Source organism: Netta rufina, assembly GCF_964035555.1.
Source record: "Netta rufina genome assembly, chromosome: 10".
Lineage (NCBI taxonomy): Eukaryota > Metazoa > Chordata > Aves > Anseriformes > Anatidae > Netta > Netta rufina.
This window is the reverse complement of record NC_140133.1, coordinates 7,525,510-7,542,548: the sequence shown is the minus strand read 5'-3', so window position 1 is coordinate 7,542,548 and position 17,039 is coordinate 7,525,510. Positions and strand designations below refer to the sequence as shown.

The window sequence follows — 17,039 nt, the reverse complement described above, 5'->3', positions numbered from 1 at the left end:
CGGCGGGTGCCCGGTCCCCCCGGTGTCGGGGCGGTGGCGGCGCGGCGATGCCGTGTCCCCCGCCCCGGGGCTGGGCCGGGAGCCGCGGTGGCCGGCGTGACGCCGGGCATGGGTGGTGCCGGGCACCCGTAGCAACGGGCCCCGGCTTGCCCCAAACAGCCAGAGAGCCATGGGTGCGCGCGGACGCCTCGCCTTCCTCCTCCTCCTCCTCCTCGGTGCCCCAGGTAGGGCCGTGGGGCTCCGGAGGCACCCCCGGGGAGACCCCGAGAGGAGGGGGACACGGGGCAGGGTCCCCAAGGGTGCCCTCGTGTGCCAAGCAGCTTCAGAGGCTGGGGCGCCTCTGGGGTGCCTTGGGGACGTCTTTAGGGTGCTATTGGGGTGTCTCAAAGGGCTCCCCAGGGCGGTGCCGGGACGTCCCCAGCAGGCTGGGTGACACTCGGCTCTTTCCAGGGATGTTTGTCAGGCCGACAGGTGAGAACGGCAGGGCCACCGTGCCCGTGGGGGTGCTGGGGAGCAGCCCCTGGTCCCCAAGCGTGGCGGCGACGTGACATGGGGTCGGACCCCGCGGTGTCCCGCCAGCCCTGCCCGACCTGCCCCGCGTGGTGACCCTGAGCGAGGACGCGGCGCCGGGCACTCGCGTGGCCGAGGTGACCGTGTCCTGCAGCACCGCGCAAGGCAGCCCCAACGTCACTCTGCTGTGCATCGAGCCACGCGCCCCCAACACCCCCACCGCCCCCACCGTCACCCCGTGCACCCCTGAGCCTGGCCACCCCTTCAACCCCATCGCCATCAGCGCCGTCGGCACACCCGCCAACACCTTTCGGGCAGAGGTATTGCTGCGGGACACGGTGCACAGCGGGAGCCCACGGGGACCCCACTGGGCACCGTACCCTCGTGGCAGGTGACACTGCGTGCTGGTGCCGAGCTCGATGCCCACCGGGTGAACCAGTACACTCTGGTGCTGCGTGCTGCCTGCCCCGGCGAAGAGGAGGTGACGGGGTGGCTCTTCGTCTGGGTGACGGCAGGACAGGTGCTGCGCTGTGACGCCCCGTTCGCCAGCGCGGGCGGGGACGTGGTGCGGGTGCCGGCCGACGTGGCGCCCCGCGCCCCCCTGCATGCGGTGCTGCCGCAGCCGCTCGGCGGGCTCACGGTGGGTGCCCACAGCCCCCCGTCCCCTGTCCCCTGCCAGCGGGAGCCACTCCTGGGGACGGCCGTGTGCTGTCCCCCTGCAGTTCCGGCTCAGAACTGAGGGCACGCCGCTCACGCTCACCCCACGGGGCCTGGTGCGGGCGCCCGCCAGCGGCTTCAGCCCCAGCAGGGACACCCAGGTGGGCACCGGCATCCCCCTGCTGTCACGGCACTGCCACCTCCCTCGTGGGCACTGCCTGCAGCTCTCGGCATCTTCCTCCTATGCCCCAAGAGCGCTCCAGCCCTGTTCCTATCCCTGTCCCTATCCCCAGCTCCGTCCCCTTCGGCATCCCATCCCCACCCGTGCCCCTGTTTGCACTCCTGTCCTGATCCCCATCCCTGTCCCCATCTCTGTCCCCATTCCCATCCCCATTCCTGTCTCCTTGGCCTCATCTCCATCCCCATCCCTATTCCCATCCCTATTTCTCCATCCCAAGCCCCAATCACGTCCCTCTCCATCCCCAGTCCAGCCTCTGTCGCTGTCCCCATCTCATTCCCACACCCCCCCCATCCCCATCCCTGCCTTGCCTGTCCCTGTCTGTCTTCTCCATCCCTGCCCCATTGCTGTCCCTGTCGCTGTCCCCGGTGCCACCCGGGGCTGCCTCCCTGGCACTCCTGCAGACCTTCAGGCTGGACATCGAGGTGACAGACCAGCACGGGCACAACTGCAGCGGGGCTGTGACAGTGGAGGTGCTGCCGTCACGCCGTCCCCGCGTCACCATCCTGTGAGTGGGGCCGGGCTGGGCGGGGGGTGCTGGTGGCACCAGGCCACGCCACGCTGCCACCCGTCCCCGCAGGGAGCTGCAGCGGGACGTGACGGTGCCTGAGGGTTCTGGCCCCTTGGAGGTGGTCACGCAGGTCCACGCCAGCGGGGACAACGTGCGCTACGCCATCCTTTCTCCCGTGGTGCCAGCGCTCTTCACCATTGATGAGAGTGAGCGAGGGGGTACTGGGGGACCCCTAGGGCCACCCTGTCCCCATCCCCGTGCCTGACACGAGGCTGCGCCGCCTCCCGCAGTGACGGGTGAGATCCGCAGCACGTCCCGGCTGGAGGTGGCCCACGTGCGCCTCCTCGTCCGGGCTTACAACGCGCTGCAGCCTGCCGACCAGGCCACCGCCACCATCAACATCACCGTGCAGGGGAGGGACCGGCAGGCACCATCCTGCGTCCCTGCCCTCTACGTGTACGGTTCTGGGGGGGGGATGCCGGGAGGGGAATGCTCCTCTGTGCCCAGGGCACGGAGCTGAGCCACCGGCCGCCCCGCTGCAGGACCCAGGTGCGTGAGACAGTGTCCCCCGGCAGCACCCTGGTGACACTGAGGTGCGCCAGCCCTGCTGGTGCTGAGGGGTCCCTGAGCTACACCCTGGAGGGGCCCCCAGGCTCCCGCTCTCGATTCCGCATGGAGGGGCCACAGCTGCAGGTGAGCAGGGCTGGGGATGTCGAGCACCTCCTGGGGGCACAGGGACCCTCCAGCACCTTCCATCGGGCTGGGCACAGCGTGGCAGTGGCTCCGGGGGACACCCGGACCTATGGGACATCGTGTCTCGGCAGGTAAACACCACCCTGGACTACGACTCGCAGGCCATGGCTGCGCTGGGCTTCCAGCTGACGGCCACCATCGTGGTGACAGCCGGGGGACAGCCCCCGCGGAGCAGTGAGTGTCCACATCCCCTGTGCCCAGGAGAGGTCAGAGTAGGGTGGGCAAAGCCCTTTTGGGACACCGCAAACAGCAGAGGAAGCGCTCCTCTCCAGTGGCCCCAGTGATGCTTCCCCCAAAGGCACACAGCTGGTGGCACTGCCCCCGTGTCCCCAGGGGAGTGTGCCCAGTGCGGGGCGGGTTGTGGGATGGTGGCAGTGGGGCTGAGCCGCCGTGTGCTCACAGCCCGTGTGCCTGTGCTCGTGACGGTGACACCGGTCAATGAATTCTCACCGGAGTGCCCCCGAGGCCTCACCTTCACCGTGCTGGAGACGGCGCCTTTCAGCAGCATCGTGGGGTACGTGAACGGCACCGACCGTGACTACCCGCCGGACAGCCTCGAGTACAGCCTCGAGGGGGGCTCCAGCCCCACGCAGCCCTTCTCCATCGACACGCACAGCGGTGAGCACCCGTCCCCTTCCCCAGCCCCTGTGTGCCCCCCCAGCACCCGCAGGTGCCCGGCACTGACGCCACCCCACAGGTGAGATCCGCGTGGTGGGGCCCCTCGGCTCCCCGCGGCGCACGAGCTACCGGCTGCCGGTGCGGCTGACGGACACCCACAACGACCTGGACCCGGCGGCCCGGCACAGCTGCCTGTGCACTGTGGCCGTGCGCCTGCAGGTACGAGCACGGTGCTGCGTCCCCGCATCCACCTCGGGGTGGGCTGCAGGAGCCGGGCAGGATGAAGCAGGGCCACCTCCACTCCCCGCAGGCTGTGCCTGAGCCGCGGTGCACCCCCGAGGTGCAGGAGCTGCGGATCACAGCCGGGAGAGGCGGCCGCCAGCCTGTCACCCAGCTGGCATGCCGCAGTGACCCCGACACCACCGCGCTGTCCTACACCATCACTGGAGGTGAGGAGCGGCCAGGCTGCGGTGCCAGCCCTGTCCCCTCACCTCAGCCATGGCACTGAGCAGACCATCTCACGCAGGCAACGAGGACGGGCGCTTTCGGCTGGATGGGAGCACCCTCTCCTACATCCCCGACGGCCTGGCCGAACCCCGCACCTTTGTGCTGCTGGTGGAGGTGCGGGGCGGCCCCGGGGCCTCCCGCAGTGCGGTGATGGCACTGGTGGTGCACGTCACCCCCCGCAGCACCACGGTGCCACCCAGCACCACCACCCGGCACACGGTGAGCGGTGCCCTGCGGCCAGCGGCCCCTTGTCAGGGAACGGCCCCCGGCCTCCCTCACCCCCAAATTTGCAGACACCACGGAAGGAGCCGCGGGTGGTGATGCGGACAGAGGCGGTGTGGCACCCGCCAGCCTGGTTCGTGGCCGTGCTGACCGTGGCCGGCGTCCTGCTGCTGGCCAGCCTGGGCTGCCTGGCGCGGAGCATTGCCTGCAGGTGAGCCCCAGCCTGCGGCATGGCACAGCACGGTGCCACACAGCATGGTGCCACACAGCACGGTGCCACACGGCCAGCCCGAGGCTCACAGCCACTTTCTGCTCTTCCTGCAGCAGCCGAGCCCCCAGCAAGCCGCTCCTGGGCGAGAGGTGGGTGCCATGAGGCTCTGCAGCGTCCCCACAGCCAGGCAGGGATATGGGGCATCCAAGGGGTGTGTGATGCCCCTCACACTTGGCTGTGGTCCGTGGGTTGCCTCTGCCTGACCCTTGGGCAGCAGGAGGGTGATTTGGGCAGGGGACGGCCGTGTGGGTGTGCAGGCTGGGGCAGGGCGGCACAGCACCCGCTGGAGGAAGGGCTGCCAGCCCGAGGGGTTACTGGTGGCACTGGGAGCGGGCACAGCCCAGGACTGGTGACACTGGGGACTCGCTGCGTGGCGGGGCCCTGACCGCGTGCCCTCCTCCAGCAGCTCCCGGGACGTGGTGGAGCGGAGCAGGGGCCATGAGGAGCGGGGTCGTCCTCAGGCCGGCTGCCTCGCCCCACTCCGCACCGGAGCCATCTGATGGCACTGCGAGAACCATCCCCACCAATAAAGGGATCAGTTAATTAGCCTGGGCACTGATTAGCACACGGGTCAGTTAATTGGTCTGGGCAGTGATTGGCACACGGGTCACTTAATTAGCCTGGGCAGTGATTAGCATATGGGTCACTGTATTGGTCTGGGCACTGATTAGCACACGGGTCACTTTATTGGCCTGGGCAGTGGTTGGCACACGGGTCAGTTAATTAGCCTGGGCACTAATTAGCACACGCGCCCCTCAGGGCAGCCCCGCTGAGGCGGCCCCGGGGTGGGGGGGGCCGCAGCGCCTCAGGCGGTCCGTGGGGGGGCGCCCGCCAACGGCCGCGCGCCTCAGGCAGCGCCGCGCCCATTGGCCCAGCGCCCCCCCGGCGGGCGGCCAATGGGACGGCGAGACCCGCGGGTGGGGGGAGAGGGGGCGGGGCGTGGGGCGGAGTCACGTGTGCCTAACGTGCGCGGCCATCCGAAGGCGGGCCGCGCACGGAAAGGGGCGGGGCGGCCTCCGGGCGGAGTGACGGCGGGATCGGCCTATCAGGACGCAGAAGCGCTGCTCCGGAGGGTGGATTCCGGCTCGCGATTGGCTCGGGGAGCGGCGGGGCGGGCTTTGGACGGCGCGGTTGCTATGACGGCCGGGCCCGGGCCCCGCCCCGCCGGCGGCCGCCATCTTGTTGTTGATTGGAACGGCGGGCGGCGGCGGAGGCACGGGGCGGGGAGGGGGGGGCGCGGGGTCTGCAGCCCCCGGGCGGAGCCGCCCCGGTGAGCTGAGGGGAACGGGCGGGACGGCTGTGGGGGGTGAGGGCAGGGGGGCGAGGAGCGGGTGCGGCTCCGTGAGGGACGGGAGGGGCCCTGTGGGGACGGGGTGGGGGTCCTGTGAGGGATGAGGGGGGCCCTGTGGGGACGGGGGACGGGGGGGGGCCTGTGAAGGATGGGGGGGATCTGTGGGGGTGGGGGGGGTCCTGTGGGGATGGGAGGGGGCCTGTGAGGATGGGGGGGGGCTTGTGGGGATAGCGGGAGGGTCCTTTGGGGATGGGGGGGGTCCTTTGGGGATGGGGGGGTCCTGTGGGGATAGGGGGGGTCCAGGCGCGGCCCCGTGAAGGGGGGGGTGACCCAGGCGCGGCCCCGTGCCCGGCCGCAGAGCGAGCATCCCTCCCGTTGTGCCGTTCTCTCCGCAGAGGCTGATGCAGGAAGGAGCCCGGCGAGCCGCGCTGCTGACATGAGGCCAGGATGGTGAGGAAGCCGCCGGGGCCGGGGGCTCATCCTGCGCCCCGCTGCAGGGGAAGGGAGCGGGCTGCATGTCACTAAGCTGCCCGCACTTGGCTTGCCGGGAGGTGCCAGCTCGGTGTCCCTGCAGACAGACGTTCTGCTGGGTCTGAGGGGCTGGATTGCACCCAGCAGCCTTCCCCTGTGCTGCTGAGCAGGACTTGTTTGGGAGGGATGGTACTGAGCGCTGCTGGGCTTTCTGTTGTTGTGAACTTACGCTGATGCCAGGCTCCATCTTAAAGCTCTGAATCAGCAAGGCCTCTCTTTTCTTTCTCGCAGTGTGCTTCAGTGTGTGCTGCCTGTCTCCTCTCAGCCTGTCTCGCTGTGTTTCTGCTTCCTTCGCTTCAGATTTATCTGGCTTACCTTGGGATTTAAAGCCCTCCTGAGATGAATCTAAAGATTGACCTTTGCTAACAAAGCACGAACTGGTGCCATAGTGGTGTGGGAATGGGTCTTTATTTATTCTCAAAGTAACATTTCTGGGGTCAGTTGACTGATTTTTGTAAAGGTAACGCGTAGTTTGTGTCACGAAGTAGTGTGCCACAACATCTTGTGCAAAGTCTTCCTAGTGAACTACCGCGTGTGGCCGATAACTGATCTATGTGCTTATGATCAGGTTTTCAAGGGAGAAAATGCCATGTTCTTGTTATACGTCCCCGAACTAGGGCTTTAATTCCTTTTTGCCAGAAAATCTGGCAGAAGCTGGTAAGAGGTTTAGATGCATCATTTATTAGGTGTTGTCATCATAACCCTAAACAAGCCAATTAGGGACGTCTTAATCCTATGTAACAGTTCCTTGTCACTGAGATCGAGAAGTGTTTTTCTGTGGTTGGGTTCGCGTAGCACTGCCCTAAGGCAAGTGCTTTATATCGGTGCTGGAAGCAATGTGGTAGGCTTTGAAAAGATCAAGTATCAACTCTGACACACTATGGTAGCATTGGGTTGATGCTTCAACCACGTAAAACTCTTACTTTCCATCTCTTTGAGTTGCCCTGTGGCTGAATTTTCATCTGATCGCATTAGGAAGCGTTTTATTTGCTCCCTAGCTCTTTCAGCACAACTGTTTCTGGCTGTCTAGCTCAACAACCTGTGCCATCCTGATTAGAACTTGAGGTGTCCTTTTTATGGCAGAGTCTCTGTTTCCACTCTAATAGGACTTCTGGGAGAGCAGGGGAAGGGATCTTGAGCTCTTTGAGGCAAAAGTTGAATGTGTTTGAAGTCGTTACAGCAGGAATCTGAAGACGATGGGTAAGAAGGGTGCTGTCCTCTTCTGAGCACAGTGCGCGCTTTTCCTGGGATCACTTATCCTGGAGTTCTCCAGCAGGGCCCTGGTGGCAGTTCTGCGTGTTTCTTACATAGAAAAAAGAGCAAGTGAGCACGATTCACTGAAATGAGAAAGGGGGAGTTTCTGGGATCTGCTTCCAGTCACCAAGAGTTTCAGTTGCAGCACATCCTGCGTGTAGCTCCACAGCCACTTTAAGCTCAAGTAAGTATAGACCCCGGCCCCCAGGAGGGTGTTGCCCTCTCCCTCGTGCCAGCTGGAGTGTTTGTGCCGGTGGGAATCTGAGTTCCCAGCCTTACCAGTGTGACCACGGAGCTGATCAAGCAGAAGACAGACTCCCCTCCCCACTTCCCTCCAGCTGCGTGTGTGTGTAAATGGCTTTGCTGGCGGTGAGGTGATGGTGGGAGTGAGTGGCTGGTGGTGGAACCAGGCCGTATTCTTGTACAGTGGTATGCACAGTGAGTGGAATGCTGCAACAATGTTTTATAGACATATAAACATCTATCAATATGTACAGACACAAAGGTGTAAAGGATTTAGTGATTAGGAGAAATGTAACAGTAGCGATTGTGCGTCTCGCTGCTTTTTTGAGCAGTGTCTTTGTGTGCTTCATCATAAGGATGGCTGTACTGGGCACTGCCTTCTGGTCAAATATTCTGCAAAGCAAAATCAAAACTAGATGCCCATTGGGGCATCCCCTGTGTGGTAGACTGTACAAGTCGCACCAACAGGCTTGCAAGTTACTCCGTATTGTTGTTGCCGATATTGAGAAGTCAAGGTTAAAACAGCAAGCATTCAGAGGTCAAAAAATGCCCAGGCTGAAGTTGTACAGGCAGCCGTAATCAGTTAATTAGCCTCCTGAACAAGCATTACAATTTGTTCTTAATCGTGCAGTTGCACGCTATTCTTGTCCACTCTAAGCTCCCTAGTTATTTTTTTCTTCTCTCGTTCCCTCCCCCCCCCACGGAGCTTGTTCATTTATCAAACCCTGAAAATGTGACCTTGTGGAGCTTGACTAGCGCGAGGTGATGAGTCCCGTCCAGGCTGGGAGCTGTCTGCTGACCATCTGCTTACAGGATACAGTCTCTTGGTTTAGTGGATCATCAGCTGCTTGCACAGATGTTGATCACTTGTCTTTCTAGATTTCAGTTTTCAGCAGGTTCCTCTGTTCCTGAAGGCTGCTGTGGATCTGGGGAGTTCTGAATGGCATACTGGGTGATCAGGTGGCACTGTCTTGTGGTTTTCCTCGGAATAAGAAATGTAGGTGTTAAGTTTGAAGCTGAATATCTGCAGCCTTTACTTGAGAAGGAGGTGCGTTTCCTTCATCTGTGGTTGAAGCCGTAGGAAATGTGACAGAGGCTTTTATGAAGCTGTTACTCAGGCATTGCACCGTAACCTTGGCACTTCACTTGCTGCCATTGGATTGCACAAATCTGCCCATCGTGAGTTAGCTTGTAACGCGTTTGAGCCGTGAGCATCAGAGTTCAGTGCTGGTGCTGGGGTTTATCATCTTGTAAGGCTGCGAGTTCGTACTGACAGAAAACTGCTGTTCCTCCCTCTGACTTTTGGCAGTGTCATGCCCTCAGTGGCGGTGCTGGGCAGGATGTAGGCTTGAACTCACAGAGTTTGTGTGTGGCAGCTCGGCAGAGCCCTAGCTCTGTGCTTCGTAATGTGACTTGCCTACAAACAACTGCTGTTGGTTCCGACGTTGAGAAGGATCAAAAACCAGGCTACTAAATGCAGGGGGTCCCTAGGGAGCTCTGCAATGGGTGAGCTACAAGAAGTGAAAACAAAAATGCGACAGAAACCTCTGCAAGAGTTGTGTCAAGTGCTTGCATTCCTCGCTGTAAACTGAAGGAACCCCTCAGATGCAGGGAGGAGCAGCTGGCAGTCTTCCTTTCATATTCCTGCTGTGACAGGAATGCAGAGCAGGATGCGGGCGAGTGTTTAATCTCAGGTTTGTTGCTGCTGTCATAAGGGTGGGGGGGGGGGGGAGGAAGAAGAAGTGACTGCGTGGCTGCTTAGTTTCTGTTTTGCAGGCAGTGCTTGTACGCAGTGCTTGTGCTGTTCCGATGTGGCAGCAGCTGTTATTTTTGGCTTTCCCAGTGTGCTGTTCGAGGAGATAGATGTACTGTCTGGTGGGTGCTGTTCTCTTCATTGGCATGTTGGGGTGCTTGTGCTTCCCCTTCAGGTGCTAACTGCCCAGCAGATAGCACTGAGGTGCAAGCTATTTGCCTTCATTAATTTCTGTATGCATTTTCAGTGGCATTAACTGTGTGTAACAGACATGCGTCTTCAAGCTTTCTTTTACTTTGCATAACCCCTGTCAGTATGTGGAAAGTTTCATTCACAAAAAAGGGTTTTATCCCCTTCCCTTGGAGAAAGAGAATAAGCTTTGCCATTACAGGATGCCTCTCTGTGCAGTGATACCCACAGTACTGATGACATGGGTGCATTTTTTTCTGTTTAAAAATAACACGGTGTAACTGCCGTAATTATATTAGTAGAAGATTGGTGCCGACCAAATCTGATAAAAGCAGTAAAAGAGGTTACGAGCCTTAATGTCTATCCTGGTAGGATGTTGCTACGTGTGGCTGAGAGCTCTGGCAGATAAGCCGTCTCTGATTTAGCTTTTGTCGTTAGAAAGGTTATCTCCTCCAGCAGCCGGACTGCTGCTTTGCCAAAAGTTCCCTCCCTGGTGCCAGGAGCTGCAGCGGTGTCTGCTCAGCTGCTGCAGTTTAACGCGCTCTGCTTCAACCTGTCTTCATTAATACCCATCAGTGTGCTGTCTTGTCCAGCAGGCCAGAGGAAGAGCAGACACGCTCCCCCTTCTGTCCCACCTGCTGGTTGGCTGTTTGCAGCTGAAGGATGGAGGAGGCATTTGGGATCAGCGGTCCCCATAAATTTGTCAGAGCCCTGGCAAGCTTGTGAGAGTATTTGTGTCCTGAAGGGCGCTCACAGTGAGCTCTGGTCCCCGCCTTGAGAGGCAGGGTGATCTCAAACATTGTGAGCTGATGAAGCAGGTAAAGCTCTAAACAAAAGCTGAGATAGTCCTTGCTAACTTGTTTCCGTACAACATCTTGCAGGCTGACTTGCTTCTGGCATCCTGTTCCCTCTTGCTTGTGAGAGGTTGGCTCCGTATCCCAGTGACTGTTCAACAGAGAGAGCTTGGGTGACATCTCTAAGGTAACTTTTCTGTTCTGCCCAGAATACAAATGCAGCCATGTGAAATTATGATGCAGAGAGAATTTAGCTGCTTGCTTTTTACCTCTCATTTCATAATTTTATCCTTCAAGTGTATGATTTGTAGGAAGTATGCTCTCGTCTTCAGAGGAAACTACAGGAGCACCCAGGTGAATGCAATAAACCATAGTGAAAAACTCACTCCTGTCTTACATTTGTTAACTTTAAATCAAATCAGTGTCAGCTCTTTATAATAAGAAGTAAGCTGCCAGGATTTGGAGGACAACTCTGTTATGCTTTAGCAATTCTGGTCATTTAGGTGCCTGAATTGCTGCAATTTCCTTACGATAATTTCAGAACTTGAGCACTCTCTTTTTTTTTTTTTCTTTCTGTTTTGAGTTCGATGTGGTAAAAGACAATAGTGTGGCTTGTGAGTCTTCCAGACTGAAAGGTTGCTGTGTGCTCTTCTGAGTCTTTTGAATTTGAAAGAAGCTCTATACCTGCTGTTTCCGCTGATTCTTTATCATCAGAGCTATGACTCAGTAGTAGTAACTGTGGTATAAGCATTTGTTTGCCAGACAGACCTGAATGTTTTCATTTTCTCAAGAGACTGCACTTTTAGGTAGTGGTTGTGTTGCACAGATCACTTCTTTGGTGGGGAGGACCCTGGCCTGGGGACCTAACAGTCTTTCCTGGTTTGCAGCGGGTAATGATCAAAAGTGCCAAGCTCCACAGCTACCCTCTTGGGGCAGAGAGAGAGGAGTGGTACAGTGTCTTCTCTGCGGGGGTTCCTCCTGTGTCTTTGTCACAGCCGACTTGTGGCAGGTTCAAGTGCTGATTCAAAGCTGAAATACTGTATGGCTCACATTCTGCTCGGATGGTGCTCTTTTTTTCCTCTATGTGGTCGTATGCTGAGCTGCATTCTCCCCTTTTTTAAACTGTTGGTAAATTGAAATAAAATAGTGCCTCAGCCTTCATTCAGGTCAGTTGTCCACTGTTGGTATTGAAATGTTGCCAAGCATTCTAAAAGTGAGTTTAGAAACGTTAGATAGGCACACGAAGGTAGGGCTGGCTGTTTGTTCTACGTCCTCTGACAGTACTGTCTAAGCAGCTTAAGCTTGCGTGGGGAGGGCAGTGGTGATCTCATTACAGCTAACTATAGGTGATAAGCAGCTTTGACCACCAAAATCAGCGCAGCAGAGTATGCAGATGTTTGTGAGTTATTTAAAGCAGGAAGGGTTTGGGAGAGAAGCCTAGGGGCCGATGTAGCCCTGTGTTGCAGTGGCAGAATCAAACCAAGGAGGAACTTCCACGAAGCCATCGCAGCCATTGTGGAACATCAAGTGTAATTGTGCTCTTGTGGTGCTCGCAGCAGTGTTGTGAAGTGTAAGCAAAACTAGCCAAGTCCTGGAGCTTTGGAAGGCCCTCACAACGTTTGCTGCTGCCTAGTGGAAGGAACACTTTGCTTTTCCTCCAAACTCTGGTCTATGGGTAAAGCTGCGTTAGCAAACCTGAGGAGGCATACCTGTCAGATTCAAGGGGGTTGACTCTCGTGCAAAACACGGGTGGAAAATAAAAAAGACCTTCTTATCCTCAGACTTCTAAGTCTGTCTCCAAAGGATTGTTAAAGCAGTTTGAAGGATCAGTTCATGTTAAAACACTTTTTCCTTTTTTTTTTTTTTTTTTGTAGATTGTTGTGGAGTTAAGTTGTTGAAGAAAACAAAAGCCCACGTCAGGTTAATCACGAATATACAGATTTTTGCCTAGATGAAGTGTGACTGTATGCAAGATAATTGTGGGCATCCTTGCTCTTGAAAATATTGGAATGGTTTGCTTTATTTCCTGTTTGGACTGAATCTTGTCAGTGGATTTATTTGTTTTTTTTAAGCTGCCCAAGTGGCATTTTCTTTGGTTGGGTACAAATCTTCTTTATGTAATGAAGTCTTAATTTTTTGCAGTTCTTATCACAAACATTGACCTGAATACACTTACTAAAATATGAAGGTAAGCTAAATCCGAATAACAAGTGTTATCAGGAGTGTTTTAAATATCTTCTATTTTTGTAGAACTGAGAGAAAATGGCTAACACTGTTAGCCAGGCAGAACAGGTAGCACTGGTTCCAAATAGGTTCTACTCTTTATTCTTCAGGTGCTGTGCATGCTGCTATTTTTCTCGTGTAGTATCAGCACTCTGGGGTTCTTTTTTTGTTCTTTTTTTTTTCTCCAGAAAACTGCTCTGTTATTTATTCTTTATTTTAGTTAAGTGAGATCAAATGCATCTTTGTTACTGTGGTCTGTTTGTTAGTCCTGTAGCATCCCTAGGACTGAAACTTCCATGTGTGTTTCAGCAATTGAGAATAAAGAAAGAGAAACTGTTGACAGTTTGGCTTGCATAATACCAAAGTCTTAGAAAAATGATTTCTGATTTGTAAATGTGGCTTGACCCAAATATTCTTGGTTAAAGTTGTTAAAGGTACTAGATCTACCATTTGCCAGGCAGAAGTAAACCAATCTCTTTATGAACTCTGTGTTCCTGAAACCTAGCAATTAAAGGTTACAGTTTAGATTGTGAAGTGTTTCCAGGCTCCGTTTCTTTTCCTTCATCCTATTGTGATATGACAACCAGAAGAAAATTCAATACCTTTTAGAAATTCTGGTAAGCACAGTGTCATGCAGTAGTGAGCTGGACAGCTTGACTCTTTTGTGAGCAGAAAGCAGTCTGTTGTTTCAGAATTGCTTTCATTTGCAGTTTTCTTACTGTCTTCTTAGAACTGTTATTTTTTTACCCATAGTGCTTATTAGCTTATGTCTTTCAGTCTGAGAGGCTACGCTTCTGGCAGCTGTTATCACACTATTGAACTGGAGAAGAAGAAGAATAAATTTGCTTTCCCTAGCTACATATGGCCTGTGACTTATTGCAACCCCAGTAACCCAGCTGGCTGTGAGACACCTGATTTGGCAGAGTGGTGCTTAGTAGAAGTTGCAACATGAGGTTCCGGTAGCTTTAGAGGAATCTAAGGTGTGAAAAATCAAGGTGGTTTTTGGGACACTTGGGACAGACCTGCTATTAAAAGTGAACTTGCCACAGCCTGTGTTCTCAACATGGATATGCGTTGTGCCTTTTTAGCACATGGGGTAAAAATCATTTATATATATACATGCAGATGTCGCACCTCGTGGACACAGAAAATCTGCCTTTAGATCAGGTTTAACAAATGACTTTTTGTTTTGACTTCAGAGCTCTGTTACTTAGCCAGTGACCTCAGTTGCAATTGGCATTCTCGCTGGAGAGAGCTTCGAGCTCTGCTTAAGCAGCTTAACATCTAGATAAGATACTGGAAGTTGGACCTGTAGAGTGTTTATAAGAACTTGTGTGCAAACGCTGCAGTGAATAGGAAGCTAAATATAGGCTTCGTCTGATTCTTCTGTTGAAAAGGAGAAGTTTTGTGTTTCAAACCTGCAGCATAGAACTGGCTGCTGTGGTAGAGTTCTGAGGCCTGCTGTCTGGTGTTGGCATATGGAGTAAGAAGAGAAATAGTGAAGACTTGGAGTTTTAAAGGGCTCTTCCCTTTGGAAGGAGCTTAAAAATACAGTGCTGTGAGTTGTGTTCAGGGACTGTTGTTTTGGCATCTAGGAGCACTCTTTTCCTTCAGTATTGCGTTTTGCAAAGCCCATGTTGTGTTGAGCTCATGAGAAGTCTGAGGCTTGCTAGAAGAAAGCACCAAAGGATGGCAGTGCTGACTCCCGGTCTGGTAAAATGATCTTGCAGACATTTTAAATGCCAGGTTTTGCTTTTTGCCCTTCAAAACGCATAGCATCTTGCCAAGCTTGAAGCTGTGACTAGCTGTCCTATTCCTGTATCTTCTGAGAAAATAGCCTCAGGTTCAGGCTGCCTTTCATTTTCATTCGAGTGGCTGGGGGCATCTGTGTCAAATCCTTGTCCTTCACCTTCCTGAGCATACTGATAGCCACAGAACAACACCAGAATTACTCTAGATTTTCAATATGAGTGATTGAGTGTCTTGCAGACTATGCTAATCACTAGAAGGGTAAGAGAATAACAAAAGGCCTAGATCACAATCCCTTTCGTGACCCTGAGTTTTATGTTATGTATGTTTTGCCATATTGGATTTTTTAATGTCACTGGGAATGCGGGAGTGTCCTTGTATGAAATGCTCTTCTTGCCTTGTGGCCAGTTTCAAACTAAATCAGCTAAAGGGTCATTTGGTTAGGAAAATTAAACTGATGACAAGTAAGGGGCATAGATTTGCAATGTGATGAAGTGGCTTTAAATCCCTGTGGATGTGCTTATAAGGTTGTTTCTCCTACAAATGCTTGGGACTGCTGCATTAATCAGCATGGTCATCCTTGCTAGTGCAGCTCTGCAAGTGGAATCCCTTAATGTAGATACAGTTACAGTGGTAGAACCAGGCTTTTAAAGTCTGGTTTTGCTTTGGATATTGAGATACAGTGGTGTGACTGCTGCTTTGTCAGTGTGACTAGCACATGAGCTCCCAGCACTCTTTCCAAGGAAAAAAGGATCGTGTGAGTAGGTAGAAAAGTAGGACTCCAGTGTAGCACTTCTCAATTGTTTTTTGTTTTTTTACCATAATTTTTTTTTTTTTTTAAAGGGGGAGGGGGGAGGAGGGTAGAAGGGAGGAAAGGTAAGGGGCAGTCCTCTATCAATTGGTCTAATAACAAGATTTTACCTCTCCTTGCAGACCTTGTTATATTTATTCCAGATTGTGTATCTACTCAGCATCATAGAGCAACCTGCAGGTCACTTTTCTCATGATAAATTAAGCTGTGTCCTGGGCATTAAAAGGCATTATAGCGTGGAGCACAGTGCATCTGGCTGCTCTGGGCTTGCCTGCCTCCCTGACCTTCCTCAGCTGCTTAAGAAAGACCCAGATTTTTTTTTAGTGTCAGTGCCTTTGAACGATGTTAGCAGAAGAAAGTACTAGATAACAGCCGTTCCTTCTGCTTTTGGCACAAGAACTTGTTTACCAGGGAGAAGAGAGTTTGTTTGGATAATCCTGCTTTTATGCTCCTAAATCTTTCTGTGGAACTGATGTGCTTCTAGATTGTCCTTCTCCGTTTATGCTGTTTTGAGCAGAAGAGTTGCTAAAGGCTTTGATTCTTTGGCCAAACACAGCACTGCATTCACTGGAAAGCAGCAGTGCCCTAATTTTGGTCTGTATGAACAGACTCAGCTCAAGTTTAGATGGATTGTGCCACAGATCATTGCGGTCTTGAGAAGTTAACTATCAGGTAAGATGAAGTTGAATTGGAATGCAAGGGGTTTGGGGAAGATAAAGTGATCTCCAAACTGCACTCTTTTCAAAACAGTATGCAGATAGTTTTCTTGACTATCCTGCTGTTCCTTTTTGAAAGGCTGTTTTGCCAGTGATTAAAGAACACGAGGACTGAGTGGTTTGACCAAGATTGGTGCTTCACTGCAGGTTTCAGCAACACCAGCGACCTATTCCTGGTTCTTTTCTTTGATTGCATCTTGCTGCTTTGTTTAGATCACCTCATGTGGTTGATGGTTATCTGAAGAGTCTCTTAACCAAGTCAGCTGGGCACTTTTCTGATCAGTTAAACTCCAGTGAGGAGGTGTAAGAATTGCTTTATTTCTCCTGGCTTTAAATGTTTTAATGCAGTTTGGGGCCTGCTGAATAGAAGTGTTCTCTTTTTCTGTGTGGGGAAACGTGCAGGCATAGCTGAAGCAAAATGTTTGTTCAGCCTTACCTGCACGGACAGACAGAAAATTGCAATGCAAGTGACCTCCCTGCCTTTTTGCACTCAAACTCAACTCTGATGGCACAAATGTCTTGGTATATCTGCCTGGGTATGTCAGATTAAAGTCTTTTCGGGTAGTGAAATTCTAGGTGGTGTGAGGCTGTGAAGTGTACTGTTCCTGCCTTTCGTTACCTGGAGGGATAGGTGGAACTTACTCAGACAGTGTATTAAGGTCACAGCATTCCTCTGTTTTTGCTCAGAGGTGCTGTTTGTGTATCATCTGTAGTTCTGGCAGAACTTTGGCAGGTCAGGATGCTCCTCTGATGTGGTCTAGTGGTGGCAAGACCACAGGCAAGAGAGGTGAGACTCGTGCCGTAGCTAAACATACATCTGTTTGTGGGCACGAGTGAGAAGTTGGGTATAGTACTGTCGTGTTTACCGATTTGGATCTTAAGCTTGTCCTCTTTGTAGAAGCATGAGTGGTATTGAATGGGCATTGCTTCAGATGTCTGGAAGGCAGAGATCCTGTAGGCCCTTTAAGAAGCCAGTTGCTGGGAATCCCTTTATCTAATGATGTTCCTTTCCATGTAATTAATTCTCAGACAGCTCAGGGAAAGGCAGTGTATAGATCTGAGGAGGAGATGGATCAGAGTGGTGTCACAGTCCACAGCATATCGTAATAATTGTAAAGTTGCTTTACAGAGTGTTTGAAGCAAGCCAAATTAAATGTGGGTTTTGAAAGGCGTTAAAGAAGCCATTAGCTCGCTTGTG

The 17,039-nt window shown here is 53.8% G+C and overlaps 2 protein-coding genes across 3 annotated transcripts in view; both read left to right on the top strand.

Annotated features, from left to right (window-relative positions):
* Positions 1-47: 47 nt before the first annotated feature.
* Positions 48-4,787, top strand: CDHR4 (cadherin related family member 4; the record flags this gene model as incomplete). The annotated part of the gene is made up of 17 exons (XM_084292886.1): positions 48-224; positions 390-471; positions 580-830; positions 902-1,150; positions 1,233-1,328; positions 1,810-1,913; positions 1,986-2,122; positions 2,207-2,372; positions 2,459-2,609; positions 2,741-2,843; positions 3,072-3,287; positions 3,367-3,506; positions 3,598-3,736; positions 3,814-4,013; positions 4,088-4,227; positions 4,341-4,376; positions 4,694-4,787. 17 exons carry the CDS (start codon positions 48-50, stop codon positions 4,785-4,787), a joined length of 2,481 nt encoding a protein of 826 aa, XP_084149012.1.
* Positions 4,788-5,482: 695 nt separating this feature from the next.
* Positions 5,483-17,039, top strand: part of IP6K1 (inositol hexakisphosphate kinase 1) — a 33,850-nt gene continuing 22,293 nt past the window's right edge. Inside the window, exons 1-3 of one of the 2 annotated variants that reach the window (XM_084293006.1) lie at positions 5,483-5,557; positions 5,974-6,028; positions 10,430-10,529. The gene's annotated coding sequence lies outside the window, so the exon portion shown is untranslated. The remainder of the gene's footprint in view (positions 5,558-5,973; positions 6,029-10,429; positions 10,530-17,039) is intronic. The other variant, XM_084293007.1, reaches the window with a different exon arrangement.